Source organism: Lutjanus erythropterus, chromosome 22 (genome assembly GCF_056507025.1).
Source record: "Lutjanus erythropterus isolate fLutEry1 chromosome 22, fLutEry1.hap2, whole genome shotgun sequence".
Classification (NCBI taxonomy): Eukaryota; Metazoa; Chordata; class Actinopteri; order Lutjaniformes; family Lutjanidae; genus Lutjanus; species Lutjanus erythropterus.
Window position 1 is genome coordinate 18,769,090 of NC_139338.1, and position 24,076 is coordinate 18,793,165.

Consider the following 24,076-nt stretch of genomic DNA (forward strand, 5'->3'; position numbering starts at 1 on the left):
TATGTTGAAAAGAAAAGCAAATTTAGAAGATGGTTAAAAACTGTTGCTGGTGAACCTGGAAAAGCCACAAACAGCATACAGAGTGCAGCTTAAGTTAGCTAATATTAGCACAATGCTAGATAACTACCTAAGCTACATCAATCATTGCTAATTTCATTTGAAAGCTAATGTTAGCAAAAGACTTGATAACTAGTTAGCTAATCTATGTCAGTCATTAGCTAACTTATTATTGGTGCACGGAGCAAAAAGAGGTGGGACTAGGTATTATGAACCAACAGTAATTAGCTAGTTAGATTAGCTAAGCCTAGTGATGAGCAAAATGTTCACAGTCAACCTGGTGAGGACGGTTTCTGCTCCTCCCAACCTGCTGCTGGTTTTGAGGACAGTGGTGGCCTAAAGGAGGTTAGAGATGGTGTGGATTGAATAGATGGAACATTTCAGTGGCTCGTACGACGTGTTCACATCATGCTTTTAATGCGAACTACTAGTAAAACTCATTGATTTATCACAATAGCTAGAACATGATAGTTAGCAAGCTTTAGAGGTACTGGTAGGCTACCTGTTCCCCCCATTTCTAGTCTTTCCGCTAAGCTATGCTAACTGGCTGCTAGCTAATATTTTATATTTAACAGACAGACAAACATGAGTTTGGTATCAATCTTCTCATCTAGCCAACAGCACCAAGCTCCAGTCAGGTGGATCTCTGCAAGAGCATGAGCGAGAGACTCTGGAGTTTTTTTTTAATAACTTTATTCACTGATTCACTGATTCCTGACCATATTTTATGGAGAAAATGTTTTCTGATCTTGCCTCAGATGCTGGGGTTTCCTGACGGACAGATAGCTTTACTTGCTGCTAAAGTAGCTAACTGCTAACTGCTATTGTCAGCTAGTTAACTCTGCTGTGCAGCTAATGTTAGTGATTAGTTGACTGCCCACTTGGCTGACTCTGGTTCTAGTGCCCATTCTGGCACCACTCCCTGCCAGCGTTCCCGCTGCCCAGCTAACGTAACTACTTTAGCAACAAGTAAAGCTATCTGTCAATCAGGAAACTCGTTTTTTTGTTGAGATAAAAAAAAAATCTCTGGTTTTACGTCCGTTAGCATCAGATTTCCTGATTTCCAATTGTGGAGGTGCCTCTTGCACATGCTCTGCTGAGATCTACGTCCAGATCCCTCACCATCTAAGTCTCAGTAAAAAAGCAAATAAATGCATTTCCCAAAATATCAAACTATTCCTATACATTTTATTAATATGTGATAAAACAAGCAACACAAGCATGATTAGGAAACTGTAGAATGCATCATAGCGCGTTCAACCACTTGATATGAAACGTGATTGGAATGTAAAAAATCACTGATAATAGAAATGGTTAAAAATGTGTGATGTCAAGAGTCAGTGTTTTAAATATCAAATTAGAAGTTGCACAGGATGTGTGATTGTAAGCTGTGCAGGCTGTAGCAGGAAGAGCACAGTGCCAAAGAGTCAGATGTTTTCTGTTTGCAACAGCTGCATTTTATTTGGACCTGTTGGGCTCAATGAAGTCCACATGTTGCTTCTGAAAAAGTATACTTATAAAGAAGGACTGGAGATCTAAAACTAATTGGTCATAATGCTAAAAGACCAATATTTACATGACAGATTCATCTCCCTTTTGATAAGAAATCTCAGCTTTGCGGTGGTTCTTTAAGCACTCAGATAGGGATGGAATGAGGGCATGAATCAAAACATAATGGATATAGATACAAATCTGTGTACCAAAAGCACATATACATTAAAAATCATCATGCTTACGTAAAATTCACACAATGTCACATCTCATTCATTCACAATACTGGGCAGGAGAGAAAAAATAAAAAGGTGCAAATAAGAAACATCACAATAAGTAAAACAAATTGGTCTAAGTGTTCATCAGGTTCTGTTCTGAGTCATGAGGAGCCACGTGTGCATTTGGACCGGAAATTATTCAGTTTTGTTTCACTTCATTAACTTTGTCCAACATGTACAGGTAACTTTAAGTTAATTTTACATGACGTCAGGGACGTCACTATCACGTTTATGACAGATTGATCTACAGAGCCAAGTACGACCGAGAAAATCAAACGCATTTAAGAGCATTATGCGTTAGAAATATACAATGTCTGAATGATCTTTTTACCTTAATACATCTCAAAGGCACTGGACTTCACTAGGTTTAACAGACAAGGGAGTGGATAAAACCATGAAGCACTAACTCTTCTGTACCTTCAGTATGAGGTGTACTTCAACACAAAGATTGTTACTTTATTTTATTATCTGTGAAAAAGGGCGGATTGAAAAAGGCCAGACGGGGAGTGCTAGTTGTAGTAGTTGGTGCCATGCCATTATACTGGTGGCCCATTGTTAGGAAAGGCCAACGGACCAAAAAATGTGTTTTTGGACCGCAAGCCCAGTTAAAAAAAAAAAACAACAAAAAAAAAACAGTCGACTGGACGCCGATGTTCTGAAAATACACACTCTGATATCACCAACTTGCGTATGTAACTTAACTGACATATCTAACGTACTTAATTTAACTCAAACCATATTTTTTTTCCTAAACCTAACCGTGTTGTTTTGGTGCCTAAACCTAACCACACTACAAACTACAACCGTTTCACAATGTGAATCTGACTATTGTTACCATGACGACGAGAGTCACCTGACGAAGGGAACTTGACTTCGTCCTTTCCTGTAGGACCAAATATACTGCGATATTGAGAACAAAAACGCATAAGGGAAATTGTGAATTTTCGGAACAACAGACCTTTGGAGCGGTGGGCTTTTCTTTTCGGGATTTCAGGATTGAAGTAATGGGCTGTCATAACAATGGGCAGTCAGGTTAGCAGTGTGTCAAATCACATCACAATGTATTTATAATGACCTCAAAAGCCATCCTGACCATAGAGTAGTTGGTTTGGTCAGTTGAGAATATTTCCTCACCTACTGCAGTGGAGTTTTGTTAGCTCCCGTGTAAACAAATGTAACAAAATGGCGGCAATATAGGCTCAGGTATTGGTCTTTATATTTTACAACTGTATTTAGGTATGCCATGCCATTGTTTCAACAACCCATTATTCCAAAAAATGTCCCATTGGCCCAAAAGGCTGTTTTTCAGCCCATTACCCCAAAAACAAATGCCCATTTCCCTAAAGGCCCATTAGTCTAAACTCACGTACTTAACTGATGTAAACTAACATATTTATTTTAAACCATTATCTTTTCTTAAAACTAACCAAGCAGGTTTGATGCCTGAACCTAACCAAGTCTTTTTGGTGCATAAACCTAACTGAACTGCGACTGTTGCATGAACCACATGTTTATTATTGTTACCATGACGACAAAAGTCACCTGACGTTTGTACTTCAAGATATTTAGAACAAAAATCGCCGGGAAGAGTGTCTGTTTTTGGAACAACAGACCTTTGGAACAGCCGGCTTTCATTTCTGGGACAATGGGCCGTCAGAACAATGGGCAGTCCCCATGCAGTAAAACAGTGAAATGGACTAAGTCTTGATTACAGTGTTAAAGCTACTGGTCAAATATATTTTGTTAGGACTCTGGTCAGTTAGGTATTTCTGTTTTAGTTGTCCAACAGTTTAGTATATGAACCCTTGTGTTGTAATTGGAAAAGTAAATTTGTTTTAAGGAAGAAGATCAATTGTGTTTAATGAAGACAGAAAAACCTGCTGAACGAAGACAACTAACGTCTCCTGTCTCCGCTTTTCCTGTGCAAAACAGGACGCATCTGTTCACTGGTCACTCATTAATATGGCACAATCACATTTATCACTATTAAATAACATTTTAAAGAAAGAACAATTTCAAATCAAGTACACTGTTTTTTTTTCCTTCTGCGAGGCCTGCAAGTACAAAAAAAAGAAACCTGTCGTGTCTGTCGTGTTGGCTTCAGCATGAGCGAGTTATTTTTCCCTTGTGTGCGAAAAAAAACAACACAATTATAAAAAGGAGCACAGGACAGAGGCTCAAGTCTTCCTGTACTCCGATGCAAAATGGAAACAATAATTGCATGAATAATAAATCACAATTTACCCTATGAGGTGTCCTGCATTTAAAGAAAAAAAGTTACCCATTAAAATGCCACTGTGTGACACTGAGTCCTCAAGTCTTCTTCTGTCACCACTACACGTCTTTTTATCAGTGTCTCGCCATTTGAGAGCACAAAAACAGTGCGAGAGCATGTATCAAAGAGACCACTGTTCCCTTGGCTTGGCACTTGGCAAGTAAAGTACAGTTACCAAGAGATGACTTGGTTACTGCCCCTCTAAAGAAGTGGGTCAGGCTATTTTTTTTTTTTTAACATCTAAGGAGCTTGCTTTTGAGTGTATTGTACCAGTCAGTCAGTCGGGGATGATGTCCACTTCGAGATGAGGTACCAATGTGTGATATTTTTTTTTGCAGCAAATGTTCATTTTCTGATCATGTATGTCGTTTTCTCCCTTCACTTCATGGCCACAGATGAAGCTAAAAAATAATTCACATTAATCCCGAAAATCACATTTGGCAACAACTGTAAAAAAAAAATATAAATAAAATAAAGCTGAAGAAAACTTTCAAGGCAGCTGTCTTCACTAAATTTTTGAATTTTAAATGAAAACTAAACCTCTTATGTTTCAAAAAAAACGTACTTCAAACTAAAAATAGTTTCCCAAACTATAATCTTTTGTTGAGATTACTTACTTTTCTTCTTTAAAAATAAAAAACTAAATAAATAAAAAATCTAATTAAGAAGGTTTCCCAACCTTTAATCTCTCGTTGAGATTACTGACTTGTCTTTTTATGAAGAAAACTGGAATCTTTGGAGTTTAAGACAAACAAAAATATTGTTTCAAACTAAAAAAATACTTTCCCAACCTATAATCCTTTGTTGAGATGACTTTATTTTCTTGTTTTAAGAAGAACTCGAATCTTTTGAGCTTTAGACACACAAATTTGAGTTTCAAACTAAAAATAAAGATTCCCAACCCATAATCTTTGGTTGAGATCATATACTTTTCTTCGTAACATTAATCTTTCGAGTCTTAAATCAAAAGTGAATATTCTAATATTATCAATCAATATCTGAAGAAGAAAAGTAAATTATTTCAGCAAAAGATTTGCAAAATGTATTTTAGTTTATTTCAAAACACAAATGTTTGACTTAAAACTCAATAATTTAGTGAAGCTAGTTGCCTTAAATTTATGAGTTTTCTCAGTGAACAAAAACACGGACACCAGGGTGTACTTTTTTCCCTTTTCAGTGAAGGGTTAAAATGCAACTCGGCTAAACATTCTAGGCTATATAGTACTTAGGACTCCATTTCTAATGGCTCCTGCTTTGAACTAAAGCTCTATTTGGCACCAGAGAATGCCAATCAAGCGCTCGGTTGAAGAAAAGCAGAGGAAAATCCTTTCATGCACATACCAGCCAGCTTTCACTCTTTCTCCCCCCTGCCAGTCTTTTTTTTTTTCCTCCATTAAATTTCAGTCCTATTCAAGCTACTAAGTACCAGGACACCATTATCTCTCCCTTGTTCCTCTCATTTCGCCAGTCTTTCAGTGCGTTTTATTATTCCCCCCCGTGCTCCGCTCCTTCTGTCTCTGTTTAACAAAGACCCAGAGGGGGGTTTGGTCCAGCTGCCCCATATGTCAGTCAGATACAGTAGTCAGCACACACAAAAAAACACCCCCCACCCATCAAAACTCCACACTTTCACTTTCATTAGTCCCAGCTGAGGCTTCCCGCAAAAACAAACATCCATGCACACACACAGATTTCAGAAACAAGGGGAGGAGATATGGCAAAGTTTTGGGAATGTATGAATATTTTACATTGTGTGTGTGTGTGTGTGTGTGTGTGTGTGTGTATGGCTGCATGTATGTTCTGTCCCTGGGTGGTGGACATTCTCATGATAATTTAGGGATTAGCTGCGGGGGACAGCAGGAGTGTGTATCGACACAGATGCTGCGCCTAGGCGCACCCGTTTCCGTCACGTCGACGACTTCCTGCCACCTCACACAACCCAAAACGACTTCATCTGCTTCCTGTAGCCCACTGAACTTCAACTGACCGCTGTCTCTTCAGCTCTGCCTCCCTCCTTCCTGCGGGGGGCAGCGTCCCACTCTCATGCGCAAGGTGCCGCTTTTGTGCAGGTGCCAAAGCTGGACAAACTCCTCGGGCATGGCGTGGAACCATTTGTAGGGCAGGATGTTGTCGTAGTAGTGGTGGCTGACCGGCTGCTCGTCCAGGCCGACGGAGAACGGCCAGAAGCCGTAGGCCGTCACCTCTTCGCACAGCCCCAGGGCCAGGCTGACCAGGAAGAGGCCCGTGGAGAGGCGTTTGGCGTGCACGCCGCGCGCTTTCCAGAATTTTCCCACCGTGCGCAGGAATTCGGGGTTGGCAAACAGCATGGTGAGGTTAGAGGAGGTGTCTGCCAGGGCGTAGTACGCCCGCAGAGACGGGTCGGTGCCAGGCTTCATGGAGAAGGCTGGCATGTAGATGTAGCTGGAGCCGTAGACCTTCATACTGTCCACAAACGCCTTTCTGGACCACAGGAGGTTCTGAAATCTGACATGGACAAAGAGAAGGAGGTGAACTGATCAAGATTCACTTACTGACGACTGGTTGACTCATCTGCCCGGCTGTCTGCTCCCTCTTCCCTTTCTGCTTCTCTAAATAGGAAACGGGTTTCCTGTGTTGTCACATGATCAGGACACAATAGGTCACTGCTGAATGGACTGATCCTGACACTTTATTTTGAGATGAAGTGGATATTTTTTCCGGTTAGAGTGAGAGGAAATTGTTTAATTTACTTCACTTCTCTTTTTCAAAAATCCTCTTCACGTGTGTATTTTTATATCTTGTCTGACCTGAAAATGGGATTTGTTGTATTTTTGTTGTCTATGGCAGAGGTTCTCATTTTTTTTCCCCTTTACAAGGTAGAAAATACACCAAGACCCATTTCTCATGTCTGTCACTTGGTATAATCTGATGTAGTCTATTTTTTTAAATTATCTCTGATTGACCACCAGAGCAGGTTTCCACCTTTAATGGGTGACGTGTGCTTGACTGGTGGGAAGAACATTTTTACAGGTAAGGGGTTTGCAATCTGCAAGCTCACCTTAAGATGCCACTAAATCGTACATATTGGTCCTTTAATGCCTTTAAAGCTGAACTGTCTCGATGTAGAAAGGAGCCACACAAATACTTTCCTTTACTTGCCAAATGCGTATTTCAGTTTCCATTCTTAAAAATCAATATCTCACAGTGAGTTTCTTCCGTCTACGTGTGTCAGATCAATATCTCCTCAGGAGTGATAAATATGCGGTGTTGCATTTGAGGACAGAATTGATTCTGACTTTGATTCAGACGTTCAACTTAGTGAGCTGGTTACCTTTTCTCTATGATGCTGGGGTTGGCTGTAACCAGATGTGTTCTGGTTCCCACATCCTCCACGTATTCCTTTGAGAGCGGTGGAAGGTTACACCTGAACATGAACAAAACACACAATTATTTACATATTGTGTTATTCACATATTTTACATACTCTTCATGTAAACACACCCGGTGTACACAGCGTACTGCAAATGACGCCTGTATTGATATACTTACAGATTTATTGGATTAAAGCCTGATTCAATTTGACTATGATAACGATGTGTTTTTGTTGCCATGGCTACAGCCTCATAAGTAGGCTTATGTCACATCAGAGCTGTTTATGATCAGCAGACACAGGGAATGACGGACAGCTGGAGGCGATTCTTTGTGTGTGTGATTGTTGAGAAAAGAGATGTGCGTGTCCTTGCCGTAACATTTCCTCCCTCACAGTGTATGAGCTTTTTTAAAGATACGGTAGAGGATAAATGTGATCGCGTGATCTGACGCACATGTTTTGGTTGTGCCCCACATTAGTTCTGGGAGCCATTCTTCAACACAATCTCTGAAATACTACAGATTCAAATTCCACCATCCGCTCACATAGCTATCTTTGGGAGGCCGGAGGACAATAACATCACCACAATCACTCAAACTAATGTAATCGCCTTCACCTCCCTACTTGCACGGAGAAGAATTCTTCTGCCGTGGAAATCCTCCCCATCTTTTAAATCTCGGATACGTGACATGTCTTTTTTAAAATTGGGAAAAAAAATCAAATTTCCCTCGAGAGGTTCATCTGACAAATTTTATTCTCACTGACAGCCATTAATTAGTTACTTTGACCGGCTGCCTGCTGACAAAATTTTTACAATAATGACATGTCCTGGTGCCAGTAGTTGTGTGGGAGTGTCTTGCCGCCTGTTTGGCACCCAGCCCCTCATCTGCTGATATATGCATACGTGTGGGTGCTATGTATTCCTGCAGTGCTCCAGTATCCTTGACATTCATCAATAACATCCTTGTTTTGTTTCCCTTTGTTTTTTGTTTTGTTTCATTGGTTTACCTTTGTTTATCTTTACTACCATCCCTATTGTAAACAATACTGCCGACCAGGTTGTTCCTTATTGAGGGTCTTGGCTTGAGGAAGAAAATGGAAGAAAAACTGAAAATGCCCTGTGTCAACACTTTGACGCATTTTTTTTAATAAAGTGTTGTTTAAAACACACTTCTAAATGTTTGAGAAGTTTGTACTGAGAGCCAATGTCTGGCTCAGTAACTATTTACAATCTTTTGGGTCGCTCCACGACCTCAACGACCTCCAAAAACCGCTTTGTCACCGTTTGGCAGAAATCAGCAACAACATGTTTTCTTATCTCTATCAGGGACAGCACGCTGTTAATGTGGGCCGGCTGGTATTTTCTTTAAACAGTCAGTTCCAGATTCAACTTCACTAAGTAGTTTTATGCTGTTGACCCCAAAAAACAGACTTCTGTGTCACCAGATGTGTCGGGGCTCACTGGACTTTACTGTAAATTGCTTTCATTGGGTAAAGTCACCCAAAATTAATCCATCCCTCCAACCATTATCCTGCAGGAGCCAGCAAGGATTACACACCAGGCAATTTATACACGCTGAGAAATAAGGGTTCTAAAAGGGTTCTTCCTGAACAGCTGAAGTTCTGTCCAGAACCATTTGCTTCTAAAAAAAAAAAACCTTTGTAAAGAACTAGTTTGTCAAGGATTGTTGAAATCCTTGAAGAACTTTCATCAAAGTTTCATCATTAATATAAGATAAAACCCTTGGAATATCAAAAGGTTCTCTGTAGAACTTCCTCAGTGTGTTCTAGATTTAACTCTTGGAATATCAAAAGGTTTTTGATAGAAATAGACAATAGAGTGTGTTCTAACCCATGGAATCTAAAAGGGTTTGCAGTAGAACCCTCTTGGTGGGTTCCTGTTGGCACCCTTAGAAGGTGGAAAGGTTTTGGATAGAACCTCAAGACAGGGTTCAGGGTGGAACCATTACACCATAGAATGGTTCTCTGGTGAACCTCTCATAGGGGATTCTGGGCGGAGCCTTTCACGTATGTTTCTAGGTATAACCCTTTATATTGGGTTCTAGGTAGAACTGTCAGAAAGGGTTCCAAACAGAAAGGTTGAAACAGAAACCAAAAAGGGTTCTTCTATGGTGACAAGCCAAAGAAGAGTTTACTTTTAAAAATTACGGATTTGAATTTTGGGAGGAACCCAGAACACTTGAAGGAAACCAAAGCAGAACTGCACATTAAGCTGTAATCCCCAGAATGTGAACCCCGGACTTGGACACTGGACTGAAGTTGGACACTTTTCGTGCACCGAAAATACAGAATCAAACCGTTATAAGGTGCTAATTTTAATGAATTAATCTGCAGGACATCCATTCGAGAGCACATCTGAGGAGAAACCTTTTTAGGAAGTGAACCGAAGAGGAGCTCAGATGTTTCTATCAACAGTTGGGAAGAATCTGTGGGTTTGTTTTGAAGGCTGGTAGCAATCATAGTCAATCACATCAGCTCCTCTCATCCTCAAAGCAGCGCTCCCTGCACATAAAGTACTGACTGACAGTGTGGTAATGGTGCAGAGAGTCTGTCTGGGGCGGCAACAGGATGCCGCAGAAGGCAGACAGGGTCTCTTCTTCGGTTAAATATTCTAAGTCGCAGAGTTTCTGCAACAATATGACCACTATGAACGTCTGTAAGCCTTTATGTAGTCGCATAAAGTGATGATTCAAAAGAAACAGTAGGAAAAAAAATGCTTCCAAGTGAAAGTGATATTACTAAGCACGTCACTATCACAGGAACTCAGTGGCAAACACAGAAAAGGCTTGAATCAGCAGCTACACTGGATTGCATTTCAAGCTCCCCAAGAATTCCACGTTTCAAGAGTTTAAACTGACATTTTCCATATTGAAGTTATTAACAGTCTGTATTTTTTGAAACAATTCTTTTTGTCTTGCATCACACCACAAACAGTCACAGTCACCTTGACCAGTGAGGATATAAAAGTCTAAATGATCCTTTTGATGTAAACAAAGGCACAGGGATCTGTTCTGTGCTTTTGCAAAGCAGAGCCGCAATGATAAAAGAAATAAATAAATAAAATTCTTTCAATTCGACTCTGACAGTTTCTCCTTTTATAGTCGTACTGTTATTGTGCATGAGACATCTGTTGTCACTGGTGATAAAAGTCCGGCAAAGTCATGACCTGTCCTACGCTGACTCTGGCTAGTACTTTTTGCCTTCCTTGGTTTGGGTCATTTGGGTTGGGTAGATTATGGGTAGGTTTAGGCACGAGGAGTGGGTTGTGATTCTCTAAATAATCTACTCTTTGCAATATTTCAAACTGATTCGCTGTCAACAAATGCTGAAAATGACCGGTGTCTCATTTTGCAAATGCACTTTTCATGAACGCCAAAAGTATTTATACAGGAGGAGAGTGGAAGAGAGGGGAAAAACACAGCAAAATGCTGGTAAAACGATACGGCAAAGTAACCACTGCAATGTGATAATGCACGTCACACATTTTTCCTCGAGCTCACTTTCTAATCTGCATCTAACAACTGTAGATTTCACTTCAGCACTCGTTTCAACTCGCTCTACTTCAGCAGTCTGGAGCAGTTGTCACGTTCTCAAGGGGGATTAGAGCTTCAGAGATGGTTTCTTCCTCTATGAAAACCGATACAAATGCATCTCTTTGATTGTTTCAAACAGAAAAAAACACTTTTATGTCCTATTCATAATATGTAAATGATTCTGTGTGATGTCCCAGTCACCTCATATTTTTTTTTTTCATCTGGCGTCTAGTTTGCTTCAGATAATTTAATGCTCTTCTTTTATTTTGCAGCACCAGATGGTTTCATTCTGCTTTACAGCCTCCTGCTCATCTCCTCTTAGTCTTCTCAGATTTTGCTTACTCACGCCTAACCTCTTTTCTCTTTTGCCCTCGCTGTGGCCCATTTTTCTGTCTGTGTCTGTCTGTCTCTCTTGGCTACAGCTCTCATTATCGCTGAGAGCTGATGGTGTTTGGCTGCTCTCTCTTGGGCACGGCTGATTCACATTTGGGAGGAGCGGTGAAGAGGCGATACAGATGCACACAGCTGTCCCCGCAGGGTTTCTCACCGCATGATGAAGTCGGCCTGGTCGATGTCCCGTCCGCACTTGCTGTGCCGGAGAATGCCACCGTTGCCCACCACCGCGCACTTCTTCAGGGGCAGCTGCAGAGGGTTGTCCTGGGCAGACGGAAACATACAGCTCTGTTAACATACACACCTGGACATAAACACACAAAGCCTCTTACACACATGCACTAAAAACTAAAATCCGAAAATTGAGGCAGGTGCAGGAGTCACCCTGCGTTCAGCAAAGCGCAGGACCTCGGCCCGCTGCTAATTTCCCCTCACAGCCTCACGTGCTGACAGACAAAGCATCACGGATACATGCAGCGAGGAGGTCGACAGAAGCAAGTCGAGGTCATACAGCTTATTGAATCAGATTTCATACCTGGCATATGTTCCGAGAACAAAGTCTATATTATACAGGGTAAAATGATTTAATCAAAATGAAAATAAAATGCCAAGCAGATATAGAGAAATCAACTTTGAGCTGAGTGTAACCACATTATGTCTCGTAGAAAACAAATGTCAAAATCAAATTAAAATGGTTATCGCTTCTCTCACTCGTCCATAATCAAATCTGCATCCTGCTAAATGTCTTGTCTTCAGACTACGCACTGTGTCTGTATCTGGTCCCTGCAGTGATTTTTTTTAATCTAACAATCCCCCACAGCCCTGCCAGATGAACTCAAGTACCCCTTCATACCACCTGTCATGTTCCAGTATGTTCATTTGATTAGATTTTAAATCGGATATTATTTAGCAAATAAGGATGAACAAGTGGATTTTATTTTTACATAAAAGAAAATACAATTAAACTGTTGATATTTAAGATGGTTAAATTTTGCATTTGTACCAGTGGCATGTCAGTGCTGGACATTTCAACCATTTATCTTTTTTACTTTTAGCTAACTGTTTCAGCTAGTTTTAAGTAGCTATTTTAATTGTTTATCCTTTACCTTAACTAACTAACTACCTCAAGTGTTGTTGATCCATTACTGTTAGCTAGCTAATTTCAACCGTTTATAAGGCTTTAAGCTAACTATCTGAGCTGGTAGTTAGTGATCTATATCAACCATTAATCCATTTCTTTTCGCTATCTGAACTGTTTATTCTTTACCTTTAGCTAACTATTTCAACTGTTGATCCATAAACTTTTAGCAATTTCAACTGTTTATTACCTTTAGCTAAACATAATGGATCAACTCTTTAATTAGTTAGCTGTTTATCTAATACTTTTAGCTAAGTACTTAAACCATTTATTACTTTTAGCTAACTGTTTCAGCCATTTCTACTGTTTTTAGCTAATTTCAACCATTAGTCAGTTTCTTTTAGCTATCTAACTGTTTATTCATTTACTTTAGCTAACCATTTCAGCTGTTGGTCAATTACTTTTCAGCTATTTCAATCGCTAATCAAATACTTTAAGCTATATCCTTTAGCTTTCTCAACTGTTTATGCATCGGTTACTTTTTACTTTTAGCTAACTATTTCAGCTGTTTCTAGTTCTTCAACTAGTCATCTATTTCAATGATTAATTAATGTATTTTAGCTCTCTGAACTGTTCATCATTTTTAGTCAACGATTTTAACTGCTGACTTTTTTCAAACGTTGAACCTTTTCAATAATTTCACCCATCTGTTTTAGCTATTTTAGTAATCTATCCAATACTTTTAGCTATCTGTAAGCCCATATCCTTTCAGCCATCTATTTAAACCATTAATCCGTTTATCTTTGTTATCTGAATGACTTATGCATTATCTCTAGTATTGATCCTTTCTAACTATTTCATCCATCAATCCATTAATCCATTACTTGGAGCTCTGGTTGCTTGCCAGCTGGCAACACTCTCAGTTGCAAGAAGTGGTGTTCAGAGTGTTACTGCTTAATCACTATGTGGATTTTTTCCCTTTTTGTATTTATTTATTTATTTTACCCATTTCTAATTTTTTGTAATTAGTTGGACTACTCCCTACAATCTTTCAACATACATCCTAGCAACCGCAGAAGTACCCCCTGGGGCACAAGAACCCCTAGTTGGGAGTCACTGCCCTATCATCATCTAAAGCTGTTACTGAGAGGCCTGAAATACCACGCTTCATCAGGCAAGGGCCAAAAATGTCCCTCGTCTTCGCCTCGGCTGCGTTTAAGTCGGAGGCATGGATTAAGCGAGATGGCGGAAACAATTGTGCTCATTATTCCCCTTGGAGTGCACACACTTGAGAATACACAGACACACACAGAAGAACGCACACGCACACCCCTCTCCTTGCCTCTGGGTCTCTTTTAGACCGTGACAGGGAGTTGAGTCAGAGGACAATACCCGGCTAACAGCACATCAAGCAGGGGAGGGGAACCAGCAAGCGGGTCTAAAACTTGAGAGGGGGGGACACTTATTACAGTAGCACATGGTTCGGCTATTTCTGGACAGTTATAAATCCCAATATTTAACCTTTTTTTGGGTGTCTGGATTGTTCATGATAATTTGATATATTTTTTTATTGATTATTATTTTAATATTTAAACCCATAAAAGTCTCTTCCTTGTTCTGTCTGACCAACAGCCCAAAGATATTCAAGCTACCAGGATGCAGAACAGAGAAAAGCAGTAAATCTTACACTTAAGACGCTGAAACCAGCAACTGTCTGACTCAGCTCACGGAAAAGCGGATCTTTCTTGGGCATGTAGATGCGTTGTTATGAGATAAAGCGATAATGTTACAGCATCTTAGAATAAAGTGCCAAACTTAATTCATTTTTTACTGCTGCAGTGTCTGTTGCATGAGACAGCAGAAAGGAGAAGTGAACATCTGAGGAAGAATTTACTGTACAGTCCAGTAGACTGTGTGTATGGATGCTCTGTTTGAGACACTGAACTAACCAGCAATTAACTGTCAAAGCCCTAATTGGCACATTCCCTGGCAGATGCTCAGATACTGTAGCCGTTGCCAGCTTGGTGTAGTGAGGCTGGTTGTCTGAGTTCAGACCTGCAATCACAGCACTGGTAGTTGAAGAGGCAGAGAATATGTGTGTGAGACTGTGCTTCGTCCATCCCACCTAACTACTAGTTACCTTCCTTCTGGGAAACACATACGACTCGCCTCAATATAGGCTTGTAAAGGAAGTGCAACCACGCTGCCAGAAATAGGCCACGGCGGCGTTAGATGGAGACTCACACAAACACAAAGTCGTGCAACGCAGCAGGGCGATGCACTCGAGTCTGACAAAGAGAAAAATAGCAACAGGCTACGTCTCAGTGACGTAGAGCCAACAGTGTGGTGATTAGCTAACATCATTCAAGAACAAAACTACACACTCAACTGTTTAACCTTTACTTCTGGCTTTTACTTTCAGCTAAATGTTTCAACTATTTATCTTTTACTTTTAGTAATTTAATTGCTTATCTTGCTTTTAGCAAACTATTTCAGCTGTTTATCTGTTACTTTTACTATCTCAACAGGTTATCCATTTCTTTTGGCAAACTATTTCAACTGTTTAACCATTACTTTTAGCTAACTGTTTCAACTGTTTATCCGTTACTATTAGCTAACTATTTCAAATGTTTATCTGTTACTTTTAGCTTACTGTTTCAACTGTTTATCCGTTACTTTTAGCTAACTATTTCAATGGTTTATCCGTTATTTTTAGCTAACTATATCAACTGTTTATCCATCACTCTTAACTAACTGTAAAACCAAGCTAAAGCTAATCGTAACTTAGGTAAACAACACACACTCAACCTATGTGTGAACTAGGAAAGACATTGATGTAATACAAACACAGCCACCACGGTTAAGAAAATGCAGCAAAAAATAATTTGTTTTTGAGTTTTAGTTCACCCAAACCGCATAAAAAGTCCCTTTCATTCTCCTTTTCCTTGGTGGGATCTACCCATACACATATGTTTGGAGTCATTCATTGTGGTTTTGAGATATCAACCACCCTAATAATGTAGATTAGGAAACCAGGACATTGCTCCTGGGAACACACATTGCTGCTGATTTTTTTCCCCAAGGAATTGTATTTATCCGATCTAAAATGGGGCGGGAGATTCAGCAGTGGATACAGAAAGACTTCGGTCTTCAACAGAGGGTCCTTGTTAAACTTTTTATGTTAAGATGTCGACCGTATTATAACTTGTAGTAAATGATAATGTATATGGATTAAGGCTGTGATGCATTTATACCTACTGTTTACACCAGATTGTATTTATTTATCCAATCAAACTCTGTTAATTTATTATTGACCACTTTAGCCAACATGTGGTTGTAATGTTTTCAAGGTTTTCATTAATGCATGATTAATGATATGTGCGGTCTGATGTTTTTTTTCTTGTTTTTGGTTGGCTGTCTGTATGTTCCTGCTTTGATAACTGTATTTCTATTTTTGTGTTTGTATTTTTGTGTACTGATGGGGACCCCCTGTTAACTAGATGAAATATAGCTTAATCCTTATAAATACATTTCAAACATGTTTAAAAAAAAAGCAAAGTCAGAAATCATAACATTTTAGAAGCTGAAAACATCAGATTGTGGCTTGAAAAATGACTGAAACTGTTGCAGATCAATTTTCTCAATTGACTAATCAATGAATAAAGTCATTGTGTTTGCTCTAATTTGTGTATTCTGGATTTATTGGCAATAAAATAGTGTGTAAATTCTAGTTCACACCCACACCCACAGTGTGGTTCAGCTTGGCCACTCTTCATTTTCTCATTTCTTTATTTATACACCTCCCCCACCCCTCATGAATGAACATGCACTGCTCACGGCTGCAAATTAGGGTCAGATATTCATCACATTTACCAACCAGGATATTAAAACTGTGAATCTGCGGCATCAGTGATGGCGAGCCAATCTTGATTATGAGTGAGATGCACCGCCCCTGGATACAAAAACCACGGCAACAGCACTTAGCTCCAGAATTTCTCATTTTGTCCTGTTTCCAGGCACAAACACCCTCATCCACATGCGCCCGCACACAGACTTGGAACCATGTAAAAATAGCCCTTATCTGCATACATATACACACGCAGACGGGCATAAATACACACAGTCAGCCCATTCTTACTCTGTGCTATATTCTCTACGTGGAAAGGGAAGGGGAAATAACTCAGGAGGGAGAAATTTGAAGCACATCCTCCTCCACTTTAAACACTGCTATCTGTGATCAGACCAAGTGGAAAAAAACCACAACCTCTGAGATAAACACAGAGCAAGAACGTCATTTGATGTAAAAACGTAAAAGCAAATATATATATACAAATGATACAACGACGCTTGAATTCTTCCCTCTCTGCAACTCTCCAGCTATCTTGTCTATTCTATCTTTCATTCTAGTTGTTTAGTTAAAACGGACGGAGAGCTGCTGCCAGGCGGTCTCTCTTTTTTTTTCCTTCATGTACTGTTGTCCGTGTTTTACTCTCAAAATATATCTGGCCATATTGCTCCATAAACCCATCCAACATTTTCTCAAAGGAGGAGAAATTAGAGATTCTTTGCCAAGCCATAGTAAGTATGCTAACTAGGCTAAATAACTTTTTAACTAGCTAGCAAAGAATGTTTCATTTTGTTATGTTTTTAGCTTGCTGGCAAATAACGCTACATTTTGGGCCTATATTTTGTTAACTTTTTAGCTAGTTAGCAAATAATGTGACATTTTGATATTTTTAGCTAGCTAGCTAACAGGGGAACATTTTATTGTTTTTAGCTAACTTTTTAGCTAGCTAGGAAACAATGTTACACTTTGTTAACCTTTTAGCTAACTAGCATACAATGTAACCTTTGTTTCTTTAGCTAGCTAGCAAATAATACAACATTTTGTTAACTTTTTAGCTAGCTGGCAAACAATGTAATGTTTTGTTAAGAAATACAGAGCAGCTGAAAGTGAACAGTTCACCTCCCTCTTACTAGGTTTCACCAGCACTTCAATCTATTCCTTTACTTACTGAATAGAGTTTAATCAAAATGGAGATGCTTGCTTACCCAAATATAAATAAATGAATTTCAGATTACGTCAATAAATTTGGATTTACTGAACAGAGATTGGTTTTTAACTGTGCAACAGTACTCAGCTTAAAATTAAATCTGTATATATTAATTTTAAACCTAGTTTGCTGAACTCTGATTAGACTCAATCTTTGATCAAATTCATCTTTGTTAGTATAATTCAGTCTGAAAGAAAAAGTGAAAGATGCATGTCATGGGGATCAATCCAAAACTGAAAGAGGGATGTGTAGTTTATTTCACTCTCGCATTTAATTAGCGTTTGTAGCATCTTTTAAGTTTTCTTGTTGCTCTAATTGGTCGGTCTTCTCACGTCACATTTTAATATGAACTCCCTTCACACTGCAGAACACTACACCAGTAATCCCCTCTCCTTTAGAGGGAGTCTTCCTGCTACACTGCCCCCCCCGCCCCGCCTCCATTACGGATCAACGAGGATCCACATTAAAACCCACACTACCCACAACAGTGTCGTATTGCGCTGAGTGGGAGAAAAACCCCGGTTTCTATCATCTGGTCTTAGTTACTTTTCAAGAACACGGCAGCAGCGGCATTTCTTAAAGTCCTGTGGCTGTCTGAGGGAAAAATGAACCTTTAAACTCCAACACAGAGCAACAGAATAAAGGATTCACACCCTTCTGCATGGATGCCTAAGCAAATAAGACTACCACTGCTGTTTTGTGTTGTTGATTGTTGTTTTCTGACATTTGTGATTACAGCCTCTCGTGTTTTACACCCAGGGTTCTCCAAGTTAAAACTGTGTTTGATGATCACGCTTTGAAGAAACGTTCTGACTCAGTGAAAACACTGACATCTTAACTGACATGATGCCGTTTCAAATCGTCGAGAGGTTTTCAATATAAAAGCTGGTGAAAGGATTTTGGTGTGTTGGTACTTTGTCAACATTTTTAGCACATTTGAACAAAACCATGATAATTCTGACAAATGTGTTTGGTCATTATAATCATGATATGAAATAAGATAACAAGCTTGCTTTCTTACAGAGCAAATAGCAACGTAACACAAGGGCTGTTGCAATAACAGCAGTTTTGAAATATTTAATTAAATTTCTTTCTTGTTTTTTTCTTGTTTTACCTTTAAATGCGTTTGACACGAATTAATTAGTGCTTCAAAAAAATTAATCAGGAAATACGAGGGCCTGTTACGGCTCAAGCTTAAGGATCAATACCGGCTGTCCAAACTTTGAAATTGTATGTTCTGCCATGTTTTCTGTTGTTTTGGTGTTTATTTTGTATGTTAACCTGTTGAACTCGCTGTTAGCATGTTAAGCAGCTAATGCGGCTACTCCCACAAGCTGTGGCAATGTTGGATTGATGTTGTAATATTGAGGGACGGTCAAGACAAACTGTGTAAACATTCAGTACTTTTAAGGATCAGCACTACTGAGAACCAATTTACATTAATCAATTGACGCCAAATTTCTATACCTGAGAGGACGTTTGGGTGAGAGAGTATCTCAGAGTATAGAGAAATGGGAAAAGAGAAAAAAGCAGCGTCAGAATGAGCGGCAGCTTGTTTTGAGTCACAAAGCAGAGTCAGTGAGTCGGGACACTGAAAGCTGTCGCAGGTGTGGTGTAACATTTCAAAACTTGACACGGACAGCAGCCGCTCGCAGTATATCTAATGTGAAATGCAAAGCTGGCGCGGGCAACACGCCAAAATAAACACAAGATACAGTACAAGGAAAAGCTAAAGAGTGCACCATTTTCATAGCCTGTCAGCTAAATCCCCTGCAGTGGTTGCAGCTAATAACGTTAGCACGCCTGCAGCTAGTGCCTAAACAGTGTAAATTAACCCTCTGTGGACAACAAAAGTTTAAGTGAAGCACTGATAACTTCATCAACATCGTCAGGTGATTTATTAGCATGTTGGAGATAACTGGGCTGTTTTCACTGTGATTTTTTCGGTCTTGGTTGGTTTAACATTTACAAACTTTAGCCAAAAATCAGTCATGGATTGCGTCTGAAACTCCTTACCAACACACTGATTTATACGCCGAAACAGAGAGATTCTGTTCCAGAGAGAACAACATGCTATTATAAGCATTCTAACTAACCTTTTATCAAAAATATAAAAACCTGCTTTATTTGTGAATGAGCACTTCACACCAGCGCAAAATTATAAATTAAAAGTGCACAGTGCATTGATAAATGTCAGTAACGCTGACAGATGTGTTCTTTTCAGTACTTGTGACAAAATAAAAAAAAAGAAGTAAAAAATAGTGAATAATAAAATAAAACATTGAGTCGCTTCATTGAGATGTACATGGATGATGCTTGTACAAGGGACTGCTGTGGATGCAGGCAGAAAAGATTAGAAAAAAATAGAAAGGCTGCACAGAATTCACGGGTGTCGGTTGAATTTGCCTGAATTCTTGTGATCACAACTTCCTGGAGGGACTGTATGTAAATACCAAAATATTCAAAATAAATATTAAAATTGAAATGGAAATGTTTGGGCTTATTTTTTGTTTTTTACCTTTGGAATTACATTTTTGTCACTGCAAAGGAAGTAAAGTGCTGAAAATGAGTAATGTTAGGTACCAGTACCAAACTTCAGGTAGTGGTACCAACCCGTTAAATAATGAGAGCAGAGAGTCAGATGCCAGTAACATTTGTTTCATGTTGCTTTTTGTTAAAGTTTATACTGAAGCAAGAGGAGCGTGAGCTGTGGTCTTGTACAGAAGCCAGACGGTTCTGCTCTGTGATCCTCTCGCCAGTGTCGCAGTGCGTTCATGCTGTATGTGAATCGACCCGTCTTGAGGATAATGATACACCTACGTGTGGAAAAGAAACGGTCAAACTAAAGTGTTGTTGTGTAACTATGACCAGCACCCGGCAGGTATCTTCCTCAAACCAGAAATTTGCCTGGCAGTAAGGCGAGACCCACAGTTAACGTTACATTTAAATAAAGTAATTTGCAAAAACAAACTTAACTTATGGCGACTATACCGCATACTATGCTACTGAACCAGCCTAAATAACTGCAGGGGAAATTCTGTCACTGCAACAGTCAAATGTTAAATGTTATTTATGACTTTATGGTATTCAAGACATTTTTTTAGACCTTTGTAAGCAAAATTCAATACTTTTAAGACCCTTGCCGTTACCCTGATTACAGCTTCTTCTACATACCTGCACAAAGAGTGGGTAGGTCTCATTGTTGACGGTGTGCGAGTGGTAAAACTCGCCGTCGTACCACAGGACCTTTCCCATCGGTGAGTTCTCCTTGGTCACTGCAAACATCCTCCGTGGATCGCAGCACTCTGTCAGCAACTTCCTGTACGGAGAGGATGTAGGAAATGAGTCGGGTCTCTGGACAGTTTAACATGAATTGGATCCAACAGGACAGCTGGGATTCTGGTTAGAGACAGACAGGCTATAATAACTTCTTAATTATTTGGCAAGAGACAGTCAGAAAAAGACGGGTATTAATATGATGGTACAAAGAACCACGGTGGAAGGTCAAGTGCTGCGGATCAGAGGAAATGATAGCATATTTTGGGATATATGTGACTGGAGTTTCTCTGTCAGTAACCGAGGGACCATTCTCGGCCTTTTCACTCCCTCAACTGTTAAATCCTAAGAACCTACTGGACAAAACCTGACAAAACAAATGTCTTTAAAGCTCTGTGACATTAAAACCACAAGCTCCAAGTGAGCACTGCGTCCTGCTGCAGGCCCTGTCCACCGCTCTGCAGGTGTCACCTTCTGTCATGATCCTAATCGGATTTGCCTCGGAGACTTGTCTGCACACAATCCCAGCTGAATAAGATAATAACTAACATGCCTTGTTGATCCAGTTTGCTGTCACTGAAAGACCAATACAGTGTCTGTGGTGTATTCCTGCAAAGTTTTGATGCATTCAAACCAAGAATCACAGTTGTTATTTTTAAGAAACTGCAATATATTTTATGCAGTACTTATTAAGGATGTAACAAAAAGAAAAACTCAGGTGATAATCCCACAGTACGATACAATATTTATCATGATATTAAAAAACATTAAAATTACGACTTTATTAAACATTTAATTTACATTAAATACATTTATTAAACAATTAATTTGATGTGTACAGCATTTTGTCTTTTGCTTTTTTTTTTTTTTACCTTAAAGTGTTTCTGCTTTAGTAAGTAGCCAGCTACGACCACAGCATGCGCATAAATTTGGCAGCTACCTTCACAGTCTGGTATGGTACGGTAAGATATGTAATATGATGGTAGATATATCGATATTGTGTTATATCGTGATATGAGACTAGGTGTCGTGATAGATTTTGCATATCGTTATATCGTGATGTGGCTGGTTTTAAAGGCTGTATACATTTAAGTGAGGTAATTTTCTGAACTCCGCCCGTTTTCTTTACCTAAACAGTCATTACATCAACATTACTGATGATTATTATCAAACAATCTCACCGGATTAATATTTTATGATAATATTGCTACAACATCAAGGTATTCAAAGATATTGTGACATATATTAATTTTAACGTGACATCGTGAAAGGTTTTACAGCTAGATTTTTTTAGTTTTGGTATTTCCATGTTGGCCTCAACGGCCACATGAATCCTTTCAGTGGGCCGATTAATTGATCATGAAAATATCTGTTGCAGCTGCAGCATCAAAAACACTCTCTCTAAACAGTTTCATCACATTTGGTACTGAGGTAATCCAAAATTAATGTAAAGTAATCAAGTAACATTACTTTAATATTGTAAATGGACTACATTTTTTAACAGGTAATTAGTAACTGTATCAGAATACATTTTTAAAGTATCCCTGTTGACTACTGAACATATGGGCATCATGTCATTATGATGAAATTTTGATACCCAATAGAAAGAGTTTACATCAGTGAAAGTGTTGCAAAAAACAACCCAATCTCTTAAAAACAACAACTGCGATTTTAAGACTCTGCAGTAATCTAAGTTCTGACAATTTATGGACCAAACAACTGATCATTTGATCGAGCTTAGTTTATAATGAAAATAACAGTTGCAGCCCTACATTGTTTATTCAGTGTGGGTGCAGGGCAAATAATATCATAAACAAAAGGAAATTCTCTTTTTTTGGGGGGGGGCCTTTAAGAACCCACTTAAGGACAGCTGGGGCCCCCTCGGGCCACACTTTGGGAAACACTGCTTCAAATCAATGCACGGCGATAAATCTGATCCCTGACACGAACCTGTACAGATCGATGCCCGTCTGGTTCTTCTGCCATGCCTCCCCCTGCCTCAGCACCTCTTCCACTATCTCCTTATCGCGGGGGAGTCTGTAGCCGGGGAAAATGTAGAACCAGCAGAGCACCAGCACGCACAGAGCGGCCCACACCGACAGCTTGCCCCGGTAGCATCGCACCAACATTTTTAATCCCCCCCCCCCCTCTCTCTCTCTCTCTCACTCTCTCGTCTGTTGCGCGGCTCAAAAGGACCGGTGCGTCCACATGGACACCGGCGCAGTAAAACGTTCAAAGCTGCTCTCTCCGACCGCAAAGCCCCGTCTCATCCCGCAGACGGGTGGAGTGTGAATGGAGCTGGGTAGGAAGTCCGTTACCGGGATGTTTGGCTCAAGCATCGGCGTGGAAATCCGGTGGTGTGTCGGTGGGCTGCTGATGGAGAGGAGCAGCGGCGTCCAGCCCTGCTGGTGGTGCAGTGTGTCGGGCTCTGCAGGAATCCGCCGCTCTGCCGTCGGTGCATCACCACCATCATTACAGCCTGCGGATTGTGAGGAATCATGCGGGCCCCCTCCTCCTCCTCCGCCTCCTCCTCCTCCTCCTCCACCTCCCGGTGTCCCGCTGTATCCCAACACGAGAGGGGTCTCCGTGTGTCCACCTGGGTCCTCTCCTTTCTCCCGCCTGATGGAGTCCTCTCCCCGCTGTCCTCGTCCTGCTGCGGGTCTCTGCGGTGCAAGTGAACCGGACCGGCCCAGTCGGACGCCCTCCACCTCCCCCTCTTTCTCCTGTCAACACCCCCCTCCGCTGAGACAAAGTGCTGCTTGTGCTGCTGGAGGCAAGTCAAGCGCCACACAGATAACGGAAGGACGGAAGTCACTCTTCAAAATAAAAGCATGAACACAGCCCACAGCTACAAGATACTGCAAAACATAATTTCAAATAACTTATTATTCCTAACTTACTGTAAGTAGCTAACTTTTGAAGGTTAAAACTATTCATTTTGTTTCTCTTAACTGTTGTGTTTTATTGTTAATTCCCATGTCTGTTTCAGAGTTTTTTTGTCTTGCATTTTCCCTGTAATATAAATAAATACATAAAAATAAAATAAAACTAAATAAAACTCTGTCTAGTTTTTTTTTTTGTTTCTTTTGTTTCTTATTTTTTTTTTTTTAACAAATACTTAAATGTATTAAATGCATATGTACTAGCAGTGGTGGATAATTTTCAATTGCAGGTAAAAGTATTGGTGCTAGAGAAATACTTAAGTAGAAGTTCAAAGTATTTGTTGCAAAATACTCAGAGTATTAGTTACTTTCAACTGTTGATGTCACAG

At 39.9% G+C, this 24,076-nt stretch overlaps 1 protein-coding gene across 1 annotated transcript; it reads right to left on the reverse strand.

Moving 5' to 3' along the window:
• Positions 1-4,534: 4,534 nt before the first annotated feature.
• On the reverse strand, positions 4,535-23,073 carry st8sia1 (ST8 alpha-N-acetyl-neuraminide alpha-2,8-sialyltransferase 1). The gene is made up of 5 exons (XM_084711090.1): positions 22,756-23,073; positions 20,704-20,848; positions 11,552-11,661; positions 7,412-7,504; positions 4,535-6,585 (listed from the first exon to the last, which is right to left on the reverse strand). The coding sequence occupies exons 1-5, from the start codon at positions 22,932-22,934 to the stop codon at positions 6,099-6,101; spliced, it is 1,014 nt and encodes a 337-aa protein (XP_084567216.1). The 5' UTR covers positions 22,935-23,073; the 3' UTR covers positions 4,535-6,098.
• Between the last annotated feature and the right edge of the window lie 1,003 nt (positions 23,074-24,076).